This window comes from Prunus persica, chromosome G3 (assembly GCF_000346465.2).
Source record: "Prunus persica cultivar Lovell chromosome G3, Prunus_persica_NCBIv2, whole genome shotgun sequence".
Lineage (NCBI taxonomy): Eukaryota > Viridiplantae > Streptophyta > Magnoliopsida > Rosales > Rosaceae > Prunus > Prunus persica.
The window spans coordinates 17,417,894-17,435,622 of NC_034011.1; the positions used below are offsets into that span (position 1 = coordinate 17,417,894).

A 17,729-nucleotide genomic window follows, 5' to 3' on the forward strand; every position below is an offset into this window, starting at 1 on the left:
CATTTTCATAAAACTAAATGTAAAAGTATTTACACTATAGATAATGTAATTCACGTAACAACTTAATAAAATGCATCAAAACATCACTTGTCTTGCATTTTTGGATGCCAAAGTATCAATTAACTTTGCATAATATATTTTTTCTACCATATCTTTTTCAATGGAAAATATAAGCCATAGTCTTTTTTGTTTTTAGCTTCTTGTTCTTCCTCGAAGATTGCTTCCTCTTGCAGTAGGTATTCAATAATAAACAACTTTTTTTATTTTTTTATTTTTTTTTATTTTTTTTTATTTTTATTTTTTTAACTTTTGTTGAGTAGAGCAGGTTTTCCAATCTAAGGTATATGCTACTAGTTTAACTTTTTAAACTGGTTCAACTTTTAAAATAAAATAAAATAAATTGGTCCCTTATTAAGTTTCCATTTTTTAGTTTTAGAGTAAATAATTGGGCTTTTTAAAAAATAGTATTTGGGCTTAATATGATATATAATATAGTACAGGAGATAGTGTATAGGTACTCTTCGGTGCAAGCTAATTTTTCAAGTAATAACATACATATTGTTGTAAAAGTTTGAAGGTGGAGCCCACAGAGGAAGTTTCCTTGCATCTTCCATGAACTTTCCCTTCCCTGTATTTATCAATTCAGGAAGTTTCCTTGCATCTTCCAGGAACTTTCCTTCCCTGTATTTATCAATTCAGGAAGTTTCCTTGCATCTTCCAGGAACTCATCTTCCAGGAACTTTCCTTCCCTGTATTTATCAATTCAGGAAGTTTCCTTGCATCTTCCAGGAACCTTCCCTTCCCTGTATTTTACCAAAACCTTAGCCTATAAATAGGCTTGCTCATTCACTTGTAATACACACCAAAATGAAGAGAAGAATGAGTGAGGAAAGAAAGAAAGGAAGAGAAGGAAGAAAGAGGGTGAGTAAGTAGAGAGAAAAATAGAGTGGAGAGAAATTTCTCCAAGAGAGAAAAATTAGTGAGCCACATATATTGTAAACACTAAAGTTGTAGCCCTATTATTTTACATAGTGGAAAAGTTACTACTGCTGCTCTCCGGGGACGTAGGCATAGCCGAACCTCGTTAAATACTGTGTCTCATCTACTTTACGTGCAGCTCAATATTCATACATATTCCAGGTTATTTTTATAACACATATGTATATATAAAGGTTTATAAAAATTGGCAAGAGATTCATTGTAGTTTGAGTTGTTGTTTTCTCCTTCAATTTATAGAGAATGAGGCCAGTTGAGTGTTGGGACTAGCAACTAATTTGAAGTACCCACTTGTCATTGATTTTGGTGAGTGGGTTGCTGAAAATACAAGTAAATCCAAAAAATTTGCTAAGAGGCTTTGATGAGAAATGATAGAAGTTGTCACTATTAGACTTAAAGAAATCCAAAGTATTAGTCCACTTGCCATTGATTGGTGAGTGACAGCTAAGAGGCGTTGATGAGAAATGACAGAAGTTGTCACTAATAGACTTAAAGAAATCCAAAGTATTAGTCAACTTGCCATTGATTGGTGAGTGACAGCCAAAAGTAGCTAGCTAAAAGAAAAAAAAATGGAGAGATAACGATATTGTTTGTGCAAATAATCTCACAAGAGAATATTCGCTTCTAGATCCCTCAACCTTCGACCTTCCTTCTCTTTCTTCCTTGTTTCCTGTAAAAACGATTGGGGTAAATAGACCACACCCGAGGGGTGTTGGCCAAAGGCCCTCCGATGCCTAAGCTAGTTTGAGTGTTTGTAGGAAAACAATAGCTAAGCAAAGGGTACGGAGTTGTATGTATGGTGTGAACCGACCGGAGCCGTGTGGAGAAAATATGGAGAGTGGAGAGGGAGAGAGAGCTTCAGGTATTTTTCTCGGGTATTAGGAGTAGGTTTAGATGTGTCTTGAATGATGAATGAGGTCGTCTATTTATAGGAGCCTCTGGGCTGGGATTTTGTAGAGAATATGCTGAGTTTATTCTCTACCCAAATTCGTAGGGATCGAGTCAGACTTAGATAATATTTGAATTAAATGATATTATCTCATTTTATGAAGATAATATCTGAATTAATGATATTATCTTCTCTTTATTAGGATAATATCTGAATTAATGATATTATCTTATTAAATAAAGATAATATCATATTAATTAAGATATTTATCCCAATTAATTAATTAGTCAGATAAACTGGTTCAATTAATTAATTTAAGAGATAATCTTCTTTTTCATGTGGCGTGCTGTGATTGGAGATGAAAATATTTGCTCCCACAAATGCCATCCAGCTTCTGCGTGGCGCTTGTGTGGCAGGTACAAAATGAAATTATTTTTTTCGGACTCTCCAACTGTGTTTGGGCTTTCTTCTGTGAGTTGGACTCCTTTTGCAGATCGGATTCCCAATTGGTGTAGGCCTCTGACTGTTGTTGGAGTTGGATTCCCAGTAGGAATGAGCTTGCGATTCCTTACATGGGTTGTCCAACTTGTATAAATATAGGGCTTCTCTTCACTTTGTGTCACATGCAAACTTAACTTCTCTACTTTCTAGCTTGAGAAAGATCTTGGAGAATTTGTACTGCTTGTTGAAGAGAGGAGTTGCTGTGCATCCCAAGATAAGTCGAGCACATATATATTTTCTTCGTATTCTTTTTTTCGCAGCAAGGACCAGCTGGGTGGGACTAGGCTGGTTGACGTTGTGACTGGCAGCCGAAGACGGTTGGAGCGGCGATGGCCGCTAGTTGCTGCTGAGCGAGTATAGAAAAAAAGTTGGTGGTCTTCCCCTGCCCAAGGTGTTGAGAGATGGAAGCAGAATGGTCCAGTCTCTGATGATCTACTGGCTGGGTAGGAGGAGTGTTCTGCCGGACCCTCTAAAGAAGGAAGGCTGATGTCAAGTCTTCAATAAATGAAACTGTGACTTCGCGGGCGAAGGATGTGTCACCGTTAAGGAAGAAGCCAAGGATCCCTTCTGTTGATAAAAGTCAAGTAGGAGCTGTTCCTCCGCCATCAGCTAGGGTTAAACATCTCGTTGGTGTAGATAGCAAGCAAATTGGTGATATGCGCAATATTCGGGATGTTCCACTCAAGCCCCCTGCAGACAAGCTTGGAGACCGTGATCTGCTCCGTAAAGTAGTCCGTGCACGATCTAGTTCACCTGCTGTGAGGCAATGAGATGCAGATATTCTTCTTCGAAGTTCGGTCGTCTACACAAGTTAAAGGATGGAGGTCGAATTGGGAGGTCTTCTCGTCTACCCAACCATCATGATCCAGTAGTTGAGTCATGAGCGGTCAAGCTTGGAGTAGATTCAGCGTCGTTGGCTCATTTGGAGGTGAGAATGGCGGCGGCCAAGAAGACGAGAGAGTCATCTGTTCGGGTCGAGGGCTTTTCTGCAACGTCAGCGGCTAATCCCAAAGTGGACAAGTCCACCCCTGCAGGGGATGCAGGCATGCTTGATCTGCTCAAGATGAACTTTCTGTCAAGTCCATCCACTTGTGCTGAGCTGGTTGATTAAATCCGTCAGCTTGGCGATCTTGGTCTTTTCTCAAGTCTTTCCTTGGAAAAACAAAGGGAAGCAACGTTTCACCTGCTTCAAAAAAGAGGCGGTGGAGGATGTCACAAATCAGGCAGGTAGAGCTGCTGAGAGCGTGGCTGATTAGGCGGATGCAGAAGAGACTGCAGATCAAGGATCTCCTGCTGGCGTCTCAGAGTAGATGAAGACTCATTTATTTCTTTTCAGCTTTTGTAGTCTGCTCTCTGTTTAGAATAATTGGTCTTGTTTGACCATCTTTTTTTTGTTGAACTTGGCCGGTTGATCACTTTGCTATGGAAATTTCAGTTGTTGTTTTTTTATTTATTAATAACTTCAATTCGCATAGCGTCTTGTGAATTGCTTGAGTGTTTCTGAGTTATGTCATGTTTAGCTTACGTCTGGAGACTTGTCGATGAGAGTGGCCCGTTTGGCCTACATCCGGAGACGTGTCGATGAGTGTGACCCATTTGGCATACGTCCGGGGATGTGTCGATGATAGTGGCCTGTTTGGTGGTCTGTTTGACCTACATCCGGAGACGTGTCGATGATAGTGGCTTGTTTGGCCTACGTCCGGAGACGTGTCGATGTGTATGATCTGTTTGGCCTACGTCTGAAGACGTGTCGATGGTAGAGGCCCGTTTGGCCTACATCCGGAGCCGTGTCTATGAGAGTGGCCCGTTTGGCCTACGTCCGGAGACGTGTTAATGAGAGTGGCCCGTTTGGCCTACATCCGGAGACGTGTTGATAAGTGTGGCCCGTTTAGCCTACGTCCAGAGACGTGTCAATGAGTGTGGCCCGTTTGGCCTACGTCCGAAGACGTGTCGATGAGTGTGGCCTGTTTGGCTTACGTCAAGAGACGTGTCGATGAGTGTGGCCCATTTGGCCTAGGCCCGGAAACGTGTCGATAAGTGTGACCCGTTTGGCCTACGTCCAGAGATGTGTCGTTGAGTGTGGCCCGTTTGGCCAACGTCCAGAGACATGTCGGTGAGTGTGGCCTGTTTGGCCTACACCTGGAGACGTGTTGATTGCTTTTGTGAACACTCCATTGGAAAGAAAAGCTTGAACTTGTATTGATGTCTGTGTGACTACATTGCTTTATTGAACAAAAAGATGAGTTTGCATGAGTAACATCAAAAGTAACTTGTCTTCAATGAAGGTGACGGAGCTTGGGTGCCTGCTTAGAGCCCAGTTGATAGGTGAAAAGTTTCATGGATAGTCCCCCTAGAAGTAATGGGCATTCCATTGCCTTGGAACTTCCATCTATTGAAAGGTGATGAAAGTTTTGTCTTCCATAACTTGGTAGCTAGTGACGGCTTAGAAGACAAAAGTCGCCTGCTTGATCTTTCTCTTCTGCCCCCTAGTGGTCAGCCCGGGCTCTTGGAGTCAGCTAGGATCATGTTGATCCATATGGCTTTTTTCATGGAGGCTCATTGTTAGTTGCGTCACAATCCTTGATTTGCAGGATAGCCCATTTGAGATGAATTCCATGCAATGGCCGTCTTTGACTAGATCTTCGAGGTGCCTTTTCTAGGCGAAGCAGTCGTTTGTGCAATGACCGTACCCTTCATGGAATCTGCAGTATCTACTGATATCCTTCTTGGTTAGGTTTCCCTTTAAAGGTGATAGTTTCTTCAACCAATGCATGTCCTTTACTTGGGATAGGATCTAGTGTATCAGGATAGTGAACTTGGTGTAGCTCTCTGTTGCTGAAGCACCTTCATGAGGCTGTGATATGCGCTTGCCGTTCTCTTTGCTTGCATGCTTAGCTGCTTGATCAGCCTTCTTCGCGGCGATCTGGTCGTCGTCCCATAGTGCGTAGCACTCTGCTGTAGCAAAGACTTCTATCAATGTTTGGCGGGGAGAGATGGTCAGCTCGCAATACAACTCAGATTCAGTTGGCAACCCCCTCTTAAAGATGGATGATGCAATTTGGTCATCACATCCTACAATATTTGCCATCTCCACTTTGAATCTCTTGATGTAGTCTCGGAGGGATTTATCGGACTTCTTGTGCACATTGAACAGATGGTCAGGGTTCTTCTTGATCGTCCGATAAGAAGTGTACTCTTTGGTGAAGACATAAGCAAGCTCCTTAAAGCTGCTGATCGACCCGGATGGCAGGGTGTGGAACCAGTCTTGAGCTGCTCCTCGCAGAGTCATTGCAAAGACCTTGCAGATTAGCGCGTCTTTAGTTTTGTGTAGGATCATAAGGCTCTTGAAATGCTTCAGATGGCTTTCGGGATCGGAATCCCCTTTGAAGCATGTGAAAGAGGGCGTTGAGAATCGTTTCGGGGGAGCAGCTTGCTCGATTTTGTTGGTGAAAGGTGAAGAGTTTGCTTGGTCTACCTCCATGCGTAGTGCATCTTCAAAATTTCCTCCAATCTTTAAGTCTCGATGTCGGTTATTCACAAGCTTCTCAACGTCTTCCTCACACGTGGCTGGTCGGCTACGTTGATGACCTTTACGATTTGGGCGAGGTTGATTAACTTCCTCAGGCTGGTCGGCTACGTTGATGACCTTTACGATTTGGGCGAGGTTGATTAACTTCCTCATTGGTTTGCAAGGGTCGACTTTCTCGGTTGCGCTGCCTAGGCGGCGTGTTGGTGGACTGCGTTTGTGAGGAATTTTCTGTAACTTGGCGACGAGAATTGGTTCTTCGAGAGAGAGTAGTAGAGCGCCTTTCTTCATTGTCTTCATTGTGGGGGTTATCAAGTTGACCTCCCTGGGGGCCTAGCCTTTCGTAAATATTTCTCTGCAAGAGGGCAAATGAGCGACTTTGTTCATGATCCTCATTGTGATGATTGTTAGTTTCACCTCTTTGGGGGCCTAGGCAGGCGCGGATGCCAAGTTGTGTGCCTAACCTATGGTGCACGTTGGTCCTTAAATTCAATCTGGATGGGAGACTTCGTCTGCTCTGAGTGTGGCTTGCGGATGCTTGCGACATGTCGGCGAGCTGATCGCGTTGTTGTGCATTTCCTTGTCTACTTACTCTTGCTCGACCTGCTTGGTTCCCACCAAACTGCCTATCGGCTCGTTCGTTCATCCTTCTCTCTTTGCCCTGTTGTCCAAGGCCAAGGTTTTGAGCCAAGTTTATTTGGTTGAGGAATTGCCTCATTAAATTGTTTTGGTCGTCCATTCTTTAAGTTAGCTGGTCAACTCTCAGATTAAGATCTACTTGACTTCGTGGATCGGGAGGAAAGAAATGTGTGGAGCCCAATTGCACACTGGCTAGGGTTAAATTGGATGTGTAGGCGAGAGCGTGCGTCGAGCGTGGAGGCAATGAAGGGAATGCTTGAAGTTGCTCTAAGATTGGGCCAATTTCGGCCGTGGTAGTGAGCCCACCTTGATGTGAGGTTCCACCATGCTAGGCGGCGGTGCTATGAAGGTGGCTAGATTAGGCCACGGGGCCTTGAGATCGTACAACGGCGGCAGAGGCTGGTGCGATGGTCCTAGCTAGGAGTCCGGCTGGTGGCACGGTGGTTCCAGTCACACGGGGCGGCTGCTGTGGTGCGATGGTCCTAGCTGGGAGTCTGGCTGGTGGCACGGTGGTTCCAGTCACACGGGGCGGCTGCTGTGGTGCGATAACAAGGGTTTGTTGTGGGTTCGTGGCGGCGAGAGATGGTTGAGCCACCATGTCGATCGCTGGATCGTGGGAGGAGTAGCTTTGGGCCGTCACGGATTGAGTCATTGCGTCGGTTTTGCTCCTTGTGCGCTTGCTTCTAACCATGGTTGTTTGGAAGCCTTCGGTGGATTGGAAAATAGGAGGAACGGATTCCTTGAGCACGCGTTGAGTATAACTCGTGCTCTCAATGAAAGCACCAAATGTTTGTGCAAATAATCTCACAGGAGAATATTCGCTTCTAGATCCCTCAACCTTCAACCTTCCTTCTCTCTCTTCCTCGTTTCCTATAAAAAAGATTAGAGTAAATAAACCACACCAGGGGGGTGTTGGCCAAATGCTCTCCGATGCCTAAGTTAGTTCGAGTGTTTGTAGGAAAACAATAGCTAAACAAAGGGTACGGAGTTGTATGTATGGTGTGAACCGGATGGCCAGAGCTGTGTGTGGTGGCCGGAGCCGTGTGGAGAAAATATGGAGAGTGGAGAGGGAGAGAGAGCTTCAGGTATTTTTCTCGGATATTAGGAGTATGTTTAGATGTGTCTTGAATGATGAATGAGGTCGTCTATTTATAGGAGCCTCGGGGCTAGGGTTTTGTAGAGAATATGTTGAGTTTATTCTCTACCCAAATTCGTAGGGATCGAGTCAGACTTAGATAATATCTGAATTAAATGATATTATCTCATTTTATGAAGATAATATCTGAATTAATGATATTATCTTCTCTTTGTTAGGATAATATCTAAATTAATGATATTATTTTATTAAATAAAGATAATATCATATTAATTAAGATATTTACCCAAATTAATTAATTAGCCAGATAAACTGGTTCAATTAATTAATTTAAGAGATAATCTTCTTTTCCACGTGGCGTGCTGTAATTGGAGACGAAAATATTTGCTCCCACAACTATCTCTACTTATTTCTTTATTCATTCTTTAAATCCACTTGCATTATTTCTTCTCTTCTTTCAACCTTTTCACGTGTATGTTGAGCTTTGACTTTATTTTAATATTCTTCATCACAAAGAATATTAAAAGGTTTCCATCTACCCAATCATTATTTTATTCTTCCTTGAATCAACTCACTTGTGATGAAGTCCCACCATTGATGAAGTGAAACTTGATTAGCAGCTACTAAATTTCTTCTCCGAACATGCCTTGGTGCATAATAAACTAGGAATGCTAGATTGATCCAATTGCTGCCAATTTTGGATATGTTCTCCACATACGCAGGAACAACATACATGAAGAACTTAATTCTATTTGAGCAATGGAAAATTTGATTTAGCATGGTTGCAACTGACTGGTTGTCACAGACTGTTGTCACGAACAGAATTTATGATTAATACTTTGAAGATTCAATACTTGTGCAAATGATGCCAAATTCGGATATGTTGTAGTAGACATCCAAATGAACAACTTTCATGAAGAACGAATGTTCATTTGAGGACTGGAAGCGGGACCGAATTAGGCCATTGTGGGAACCTAATTAAATCAAACCCTAGGTCAAATAATTCCTACCATTTGGGGATTATTTGACCCAATTGGGAATTAATCAACCTAATTGGGAGTTACTCAATTTAATTGAGAATTACCCAATTAAATTGAACGTTACCTAAATAGGTTGAGAATTGATTTGGTTAATAACCACGATCCCCAAATAAATGAGGAGTTGCCTAATTGAATCAGGATTTGATTTGATACCTACCACAATTAGGGATTTGATTTACCCTAATTAATCAAATTCCCTTCCATCTACGGAATTATTCCTCTGAAACCCTAGCCTCCGAAACTATTATAAAAGCATAGCCACACACAATGGTTGAGGTACGCCTAAATTCTTACATAAGCTCTGCAGAAATTATTTCTCAAAAACCCTAGCCACCTCCTCTCTTTCTCTCTCTTACACAAGGCTCCGGCCACCACACACGGCTCCGGCCACCCGGTTTTCCTTGAATTACCCTACCTAACTTAGGCATCGGAGGGCCTTTGGCCAACACCCCCCGGGTGTGGTCTTTTACTCCGATTTGTTTTGCAGGGAGAAAGAGAAGCGGAGAAGATGAAAGAATCTTGGGCGAATATTCTCGTGGGGAAATTTGCTCCCTCAAATTGGTGCTTTCATTGAGAGCACGAGGTATACTCAACGCGTGCTCAAGGAATCCGTTCCTCCTATTTGCCAATCCACCGAAGCCTTCCAAACAACCGTGGTTGGAAGCATGAACATGAGAGGCAAAGCCGCCGCGATGGCTAGATCCGCGACGACCCAAAGCCACTCCACCCACGATCCCGCGATCGACATGGTGGCACCGCCACCTCTCACCACCGCACCGGCCACCGCTGCCAAACATGGCGGAACTTCCCATCAAGGTGGACTCGTTACCACCGCCGACCCAGGGCCGGTCTTGGAGCAACTCCAAGCATTCCCTCCATTGCCTCCACGCGCGACGCACGCTCCACATTGCCTCCATTGCATACACCTCCAATGAAAACCTAGCCCGTGTGCAGTTGGGCTCCACACACTTCTCTCCTGTTGATCCACGAAGTCAAGCAGACCTTAATCTAAGAGTTGACCAGCTAGCTCTGAGAATGGACGACCAAAGCAATCTAATGAGGCAGCTCCTCAACCAAATAGGCTTTGCTCAAAACCTTGGCCTTGGACAACCAGGCGAGGAGAGAAGGATGGACGAACGCGCCAGCAGACGACTCAACGTCCGTGCCCGCTTGGGCCCTCAGGGAAATGTACATCAAAGGCTAGGCCCCCAAGGAGGTCAGCCAAACAACCATCGCAACGAGGATCGCGAAGAAAGGCGCTCAGCTGTCAACTCACAGAGAAGCGCTCTCGAAAGGCTAGGCCCCCAGGGAGGCCAGTTGGACAACCCTCACATTGAGGACCATGAGGAAAGACGTTCCGTTACTCACTTTCGAAGAACCAATTCTCGTCGACAAGCTACAGAGAATCTTTCACAGGCGCAGTCCACCAACACTCCAACTAGGCAGCTCAGGCGAGAAGGTCGACCCTCGGAGGACAATGAGGAAGTCAGTCAATATCGTGGAGGTCGCCAACGTAACCGACCAGCAATGTGCGCAGAAGACGTTGAGAAGCTCGTGAATGACCGACTTCGAGACTTGAAGACCGGAGGAAACTTGGAGGATTCACTACGTAAGGAGATGGACCAGATGAGCTCTACACCTTTCACCCTCGATATCGAGCAGGCCGCTCACCCGAAGCGATTCTCGACACCCTCGTTCATACACTTCAAAGGGGATTCCGATCCCGAGAGCCACTTAAAACACTTCAAAAGTGTTATGATCCTCCACCAGGCTGACGACACGCTAATGTACAAGGTATTTACGATAACCTTGCGAGGAGCAGCCCAAGACTGGTTCCACACCCTACCATCCAGGTCGATCAGCAGCTTCAAGGAGCTAGCTTATGTCTTCACCAAAGAATACACCTCTTACCGGACAATCAAGAAGAACCCTGACCACCTGTACAACCTGCGCAAGAAGTCTGACGAATCCGTTCGAGATTACATCAAGAGATTCAAGGCAGAAAAGGCCAACATTGTAGGATGTGACGACCGAATCGAGTTCTCCGCTTTCAAGAAAGGCCTTCCAGCTGAGCACGACTTGTACCGCGAGCTGACTATCACTCCCAGCCAGACGCTGGCAGAGGTCTACGCGACTGCGGAACGCTATGCGCTCTGGGATGACGATCGAATCACCGCAAAGAAGTCTACAAAGCAGGAAGATTAGCCAACTAAGCAGGCAGGTCAAAGAGGCGACAGATTTAACAACCGAAACAAAGATAAGCGCAGGTCGCACCTATAAGGGGAGGCTACGGCAGGAGAGAACTACACCAAGTTCACCATCCCCATACATCAAATGTTGGCCCAAGTGAAGAACAAACCTTGGGTAAGAAGACCACCACCCTTGAAAGGAGATCTGGACAAGATGGACACTAGCAAATACTGTGTCTTCCATGGAACGCACGGACACACTACGAACAACTGCTTCGCTTGGAAAGCGCATCTTGAAGACTCGTGAGAGAAGGCCACTGCACTGAATTCGTTGCGAAGCAGGCCATCCAACGGATTGAAGATCGAGACACTGCCAAGGAGCCGCCTCAGAAGGTCATAAGGATTAACACAATCCTAGCCGACTCCGAGGAGTCTGGGCTCACCAGCAAAGAAAAGAAGAGGAAGATCAAACAGGCCACTGTGATCTCCCAAGTCTCGACCGACCCTCCACTAGTAGAAGACGATCCTGTGATCGGCTTCCAAAAGAAAGATCTGATCAGCCTCGACATGCCACATAACGACGCCCTTGTCATCAGCATTTAAATCGCTCAGGCCATGGTCGACCGAATCCATGCAGATGAGGGCAGCGCAACCAATATCCTACAACTGGCAGTCATCTAACAGATGGGCTTGGAGACAAAGATTAACAAGTTAGCCAGATCGCTGACTGGCTTTAATGGTGCAACAACGATTACTGTGGGCATGGTAGACCTCGACGTTTACTCCCCACCTGTGATCAGCTTGCAAACATTCATGGTCATTAATGAGGTCTCACCCTACAACGGCATCCTGGGCAGACCATGGATTGGCAAGATCAATGCCATCACCTCCGCCACACATCAGAAAATTCGGTACCCAATCCCTGGGGCCGGTGTCGGCCAAATCAACAGCGATCAAGCAATGGCGAAGAAATGCTCCGCCCAAGGGCTGAAGAAAGGCAAACAAGCGCAGTTTCTCCCTGTGAGCCAGGCGGATCTGGAGGAGGTTGAGCAACTAAATCTTGCTATCTTATAGCAATCAAAGCGTCAGGACCAAGCCGAGGAAATCCGTCTAGAGGTCTTTTCGGAAGAAGGATGGAAACCCAAGGAGGACGTCGAGTTAATACCCTTGGATCCTGACCAGCCAGACAGGAAAGCGCGGATCGGCTCGCGCTTAAGCCCAGAAGAGAAGGTGGAGCTTACCGCATTCCTCCAGAGCAACAAAGACATGTTCGCATGGTCGCCGTCAGACATGCCTGGCATCGACCCGAACATCATCTGTCACCGACTCCATGTCAACCCCGCATGCAAGCCAGTGGCGCAGAAGAGACGCAACTTCGCACCCGAGTGGGTCGCTATTATTAAAGCCGAGATTGACAAACTCATAGTTGCCGGCTTCATCGAAGAGGTCTCCTACTCAAAATGGCTTGCCAACATTGTTCTGGTGGCAAAACAAGAAAAGGGCAAATGGAGAGTTTGCGTCGATTACACAGACGTCAACAAGGCATGCCCTAAAGACAACTTCCCATTGCCGAGAATCGACCAACTCGTGGATTCCACTTCTGGCAGCTGCTCAGCTTCATGGACGCCTACTCCGGCTATAACCAAATCCTGATGCACGAGGATGACAAGGCGAAAACTTCTTTCATCATCGAGAGAGGGACCTACCGCTACAAGGTCATGCCTTTTGGGCTGAAGAACGCCGGAGCAACCTATCAAAGACTTGTAAATAAAATCTTCAAGGAGCAGATTGGCAAAACTATGGAGGTCTACGTGGATGACATGCTGGTCAAAGCCCCAAAACGTGCAGATCACATTGGAAATCTTGCTGAGTCATTCAGCTTGATCTGCCAGTATCGCATGAAGTTGAATCCAAGTAAATGCACGTTTGGTGTATCCTCCGGCCGATTCTTGGGATACCTAGTCACGCAACGAGGTATCGAGGCACACCCACGTCAAATCAAAGCCATTCTCGAGATGAAATCGCCCTCCACGGTGAAGGAAATACAAAGTCTGACGGGGCAGAGCAGCGACCCTCAACCGATTCCTCTCGAGATCAACTAACAAGTGCAGACCATTCTTCAAAGCTTTGAAGAAAGGACAAAGAGACAAATGGGACGAGGAGTGCAAAGTAGCTTTCCAGAATCTGAAGACTTACCTCACCTCACCTCCTCTGCTCTCAAAGACAGTCCCTGGTGAGGACTTGTTTGTATTCCTGGCAGTATCCAACTCAGCTATCAGTTCAGCTCTCATCCGAGAAGAGCTGGGGGCCCAACATCCGGTATTCTACACGTCAAAAGCTCTCATCGATGGAGAAACTCGCTACCCGAAGTTGGAGAAACTTATCTTGGCTCTTGTAGTTTCTGCGAGAAAGCTGCGACCCTACTACCAAGCTCATCGAGTCATCGTCATGACCGACTTTCCTTTGAGATCAATCCTCCACAGCCCTGATGCTTCTCAGCGACTCATGAAGTGGGTTGTAGAGCTAAGCAAATATGACCTCCTCTACCGGCCAAAAACTGCAATAAAAGCCCAGGCTTTAGCAGACTTCGTCGTAGAATTCACCCCATCAGTCGAAAAAGAGAAGTTGGTCAACCAAAAGAAGGAAAGTTCAAAAGCAGACGGGACCTCCGCAGAACCTAGCCAACCCAGAGACATATGGCAGTTGCGCGTAGACGGAGCATCGAACCAAAAAGGAGCTGGAGCAGGGGTCGTCATCACCACTCCGGATGGAACCCTGTTGGAGCAAGCTATTACGCTTGGCTTCCCGGCCTCGAACAACGAGGCAGAATACGAGGCATTGCTCGCCGGCCTACGCTTGGCAAAAGAGCTCACAATCAAAAAGCTAGCCATCTACTCAGACTCACAATTAATCACGAATCAAGCCTCAGGTGAATACATGGCAAAACACCCAAGGATGATCTTATACCTTGACAAAGTCCAAGAGCTGTTGAAGGCATTTCCCACCTTCACCATCCAACAAGTGCCCCGGGCAGAGAACGCTCATGCAGACGCACTGGCAAGCCTAGGATCAGCGCTGGATACCCAGTTCAGACGCTCCATCCCGGTCGAACACCTTGACCGACCAAGCATTGAAGAAATAGAGCTAATTGATACCATGCAGATTGACGAGGACCCCAGTTGGCAAGACCCCGTCATCGACTATTTGACGAATGAAAACCTGCCAACGGACAAGTCCGAAGCTACAAAGGTCCAGCAGAAGGCCGCGAGATACTACATGCACGGCAACAAGCTCATCTGCAGATCATACTCCGGCCCTCATCTCACCTGCATAAGGTACCCTCAAACACTTGAGGTTCTTTGCAAAATTCACGATGGCGAGTGTGGCAACCACTCTGGGGGGCAGGTCGCTCGCCTAGAAAGCTCTAAACATAGGATACTTCTGGCCTACCATGCGTCACGACTCCGCAGAATATGTCAAGAAGTGTGATCGCTGTCAGCGATACAAGCCGATCCCTAACCTGCCTCCCGAAGTCTATCATCCACAAAACAGTCCATGGCCGTTTATGTAATGGGCCATCGACCTAGTGGGTCCTTTGCCACCAGCGCCCACTAAGAAAGAAATGATGATCGTCGCCACCGACTACTTTACTAAATGGGTCGAGGCCGAAGCTCTATCCTCTACTAAAGAAGCCGATGTGGAGCGATTTATCTGGAGAAACATCATATGCCGGTTTGGCTGCCGACAGTCACTAGTTACCGACAATGGCTCACAGTTCATTGGCAAGCAGATCACCGCCTTTTTTGCGAAATACAAGATCAAGCAACACTTGTCCACCCTGAGGTATCCACAAGGAAATGGACAAGCCGAGGCATCCAACAAAGTCATATTGGACTGCTTGAAGAAAAGGCTGGAAGGCGCCGAAGGAAAATGGGTGAATGAACTCCCCGGAATACTATGGGCTTATTGCACCACCAAACGAAGATCGACTGGTGAAACCCCATTCTCCCTCGCCTATGAAACAGAAGCGATCATACCACCTCACATCACTGTCCCCTCCATAAGCTTGGAAGTGGGCAATGTTGATCAGAACTCCGAGCAGATGAGGCTCAACCTCGACTTACTTGAAGGCGAACGTGAGAAGACCATTATCCGGGTCGCCTCCTATCAGCAACAGTTGAAGTCTTACCACGACAAAAGAGCTAAGGTCAGACAGTTTCAACCAGGCGACCTCGTGCTAAGAAAGGCTTTCATTACTGCACCGAGGCAAGGGTCAAAAAAGATGAATCCTAACTGGGAGGGTCCTTACATGATCAGCCGGTCTGGGGGCAGAAGAAGCTACACACTTGACACTATGGAGGAGAAGGAAATACCACGACAATGGAATGCTCACCATCTTCGAAAGTATTATCCGTAGCACCTCCTCCTGACTGCTAGAAGTTCTAAGTTTTGTACCAAGTTGTTTCCATTTTCGAATAAAGGACTGTAATCTTATGATATCAATATAAGTTCAGTTTCTCATTCCAAAATGTCTCATCTACCCACGAAACACAACATTTGCCCATAAGCAGCGTCCTTCGGGAGACGTAGGGTACGCTAGAAATTTCTTAAGGGAGATATCCAGGTTCCTATCCGTTTCCTAAGGGAGGCAGGATAGTCACATAGTTGCCCATAAGGAGTGTCCTAAGGGAGACGCAGGGCGATGACCAAAAGCGTCCGTTTGGAGATGCAGCCCGCTAAAAAAGCGTCCTAAGGAGAAGCAAGGTGCGCCAGGAGTTTCTTAAAAGGGGGTCGCCATGCTTTCTGCGGAAAATATCCAGGTTCCTATCCGTTTCCTAAGGGAGGCAGGATAGTCACACAGTTGCCCATAAGGAGCGTCCTAAGGGAGACGCAGGGTGACGACAAAACGCGTCCGTTTGAAGACGTAGCCCGCTAAAAAAACGTCCTAAGGGAGACGCAGGGTGCGCCAGGAATTTCTTAAAATGAGGTCTCCATGCTTCCTGCGGGAAATATCCAGGTTCCTATCCGTTTTTTAAGGGAGGCAGGATAATCATGTAGTTGCCCATAAGTAGCGTCCTACGGGAGAGGCAGGGCGACGATCAAGGCATCCTACGGGATGTGCAGAATACACCCGGAGTCTCTCAAGGGGGACCCTGGTGCTTGCCAACTTCCTAAGGGGAATCATCCTACGGGATGTGCAGAACACACCCGGAGTCTCTCAAGGGGGACCCTGGTGCTTGCCAACTTCTTAAGGGGAATCATCCTACGGGATGTGCAGAACACACCCGGAGTCTCTCAAGGGGGACCCTGGTGCTCGCCAACTTCCTAAGGGGAATCATCCTACGGGATGTGCAAAACACACCTAGAGTCTCTCAAGGGGGACCCTGGTGCTCGCCAACTTCCTAAGGGGAATCATCCTACGGGATGTGCAGAACACACCCAGAGTCTCTCAAGAGGGACCCTGGTGCTCGCCAACTTCCTAAGGGAAATCATCCTAGAGATGTGCAGAACACACCCGGAGTCTCTCAAGGGGGATCCTGGTGCTTGCCAACTTCCTAAGGGAAATCATCCTAGAGATGTGCAGAACACACCCGGAGTCTCTCAAGGGGGATCTTGGTGCTCGCCAACTTCCTAAGGGGAATCATCCTACGGGATATGCAGTGCATGCCCGGAGTCCTTCAAGGGGGACCCTGGTATTCACAAATCTCTAAAGGAGGACGTGTAATCAAAACATAGGCTAACTACTCAAGCAGTTCACAAGTCAAATATGCAAGTTGAAGTTGGAAAATGTAACTGAAATTTCCATAACAAACAGACCAGCCGGCCAAGTTTAACAAAAAGAAGATGGTCAAATAAGACCAGTTATTCTAAACAAAAAAGCAAACTACAAAAGCTGAAAAGAAACAAAAAAGAGTCTTCGTCTACTTGGAGACGCCAGCAGAAGACTTTTAAGCTGTAGCCTCTTCGGCATCCACCTGACTAGCTACGTCTTCACAACTCCATCTGCCTGAACCATGACATCTGCCATCATCTCGTCTACTGCGTCTACACTGCTTCATCCTCTCCGGTTACCTGCTCTTCAATTCTCCCTTCCATAGGGGGTGAGTCGGGGCAGAGCATCTCGATGTCTACATCGTCAATCGCATACAAGGAATTAGTCCCATTTGCGCAATGCAGGTAGCCCAACTTGTACACATCTATGATGGCTTTAGACTTGGATTCTTTAGCAGACTTATGATAGGCATGAAATCTAGCCAGGAGTTTGTCATAGCTAAGGGAGATGTCCGTATTCTTACGCTCAAGATGAAAGAAGGCATCTTTTCAACTAGCCAAATCAACAGCAGAAGAGTTGAGCTCGAAATCCTTCTCGATAAGGGAGCTTTTCAGCCCAGATATCATCGCTCTCGTAGCAGGCCTGCTCGGTGGAAAGCTGGCTGGCTAATTCAGCATTCTTCTTCTCCAACTCCCTGAGCTGGGCAGAAGAGGGGCAACAGCAGATGAGTTCCGAATAGTCTCAGCAGCAAAAATCAGTCCTTTTTGAATAAGATGGAATGACGCTTCCCTTTGTTTTTCCAAGGAAAGAGACGAGAAAGTGCCAAGATCTCCAGCTTGACGGATGTGATCAACCAACTCAGCACAGGACGACGGATTTGATAGGAAGTTCGTCTTGAGCAGATCAGATACGCATGCATCCCCTACAAAGCTAGGCTTGTTCACCTTAGGACCAACTGCCGACGTGGAGGAAGAACCCTTAACCCGGGCAGATGACTCTCTCATCTTCTTAGCCTCTGCTAACTTCATCTCCAAAGGAGTCAATAATGCTAGATCATGAGCAGACCTCCCGTTTCGATCC

The 17,729-nt window shown here is 46.4% G+C and overlaps 1 protein-coding gene across 1 annotated transcript; it reads left to right on the forward strand.

Moving 5' to 3' along the window:
* On the forward strand, positions 12,595–15,293 carry LOC109948104. Its single transcript, XM_020560031.1, has 5 exons — positions 12,595–12,790; positions 13,002–13,270; positions 13,376–13,805; positions 13,899–14,281; positions 14,625–15,293. The coding sequence occupies exons 1-5, from the start codon at positions 12,595–12,597 to the stop codon at positions 15,291–15,293; spliced, it is 1,947 nt and encodes a 648-aa protein (XP_020415620.1).

What these genes read in the sequence shown, in the direction of transcription:
- LOC109948104 (XM_020560031.1), top strand. Translation starts at nt 12,595, where the DNA reads ATGCCTTTTGGGCTGAAGAACGCCGGAGCAACCTATCAAAGACTTGTA. An exon ending in TCGCATGAAGTTGAATCCAA is followed by an intron (nt 12,791 to 13,001) that starts GTAAATGCACGT and finishes CATTCTTCAAAG; the next exon opens with CTTTGAAGAAAGGACAAAGA. An exon ending in AGAAACTTATCTTGGCTCTT is followed by an intron (nt 13,271 to 13,375) that starts GTAGTTTCTGCG and finishes GATGCTTCTCAG; the next exon opens with CGACTCATGAAGTGGGTTGT.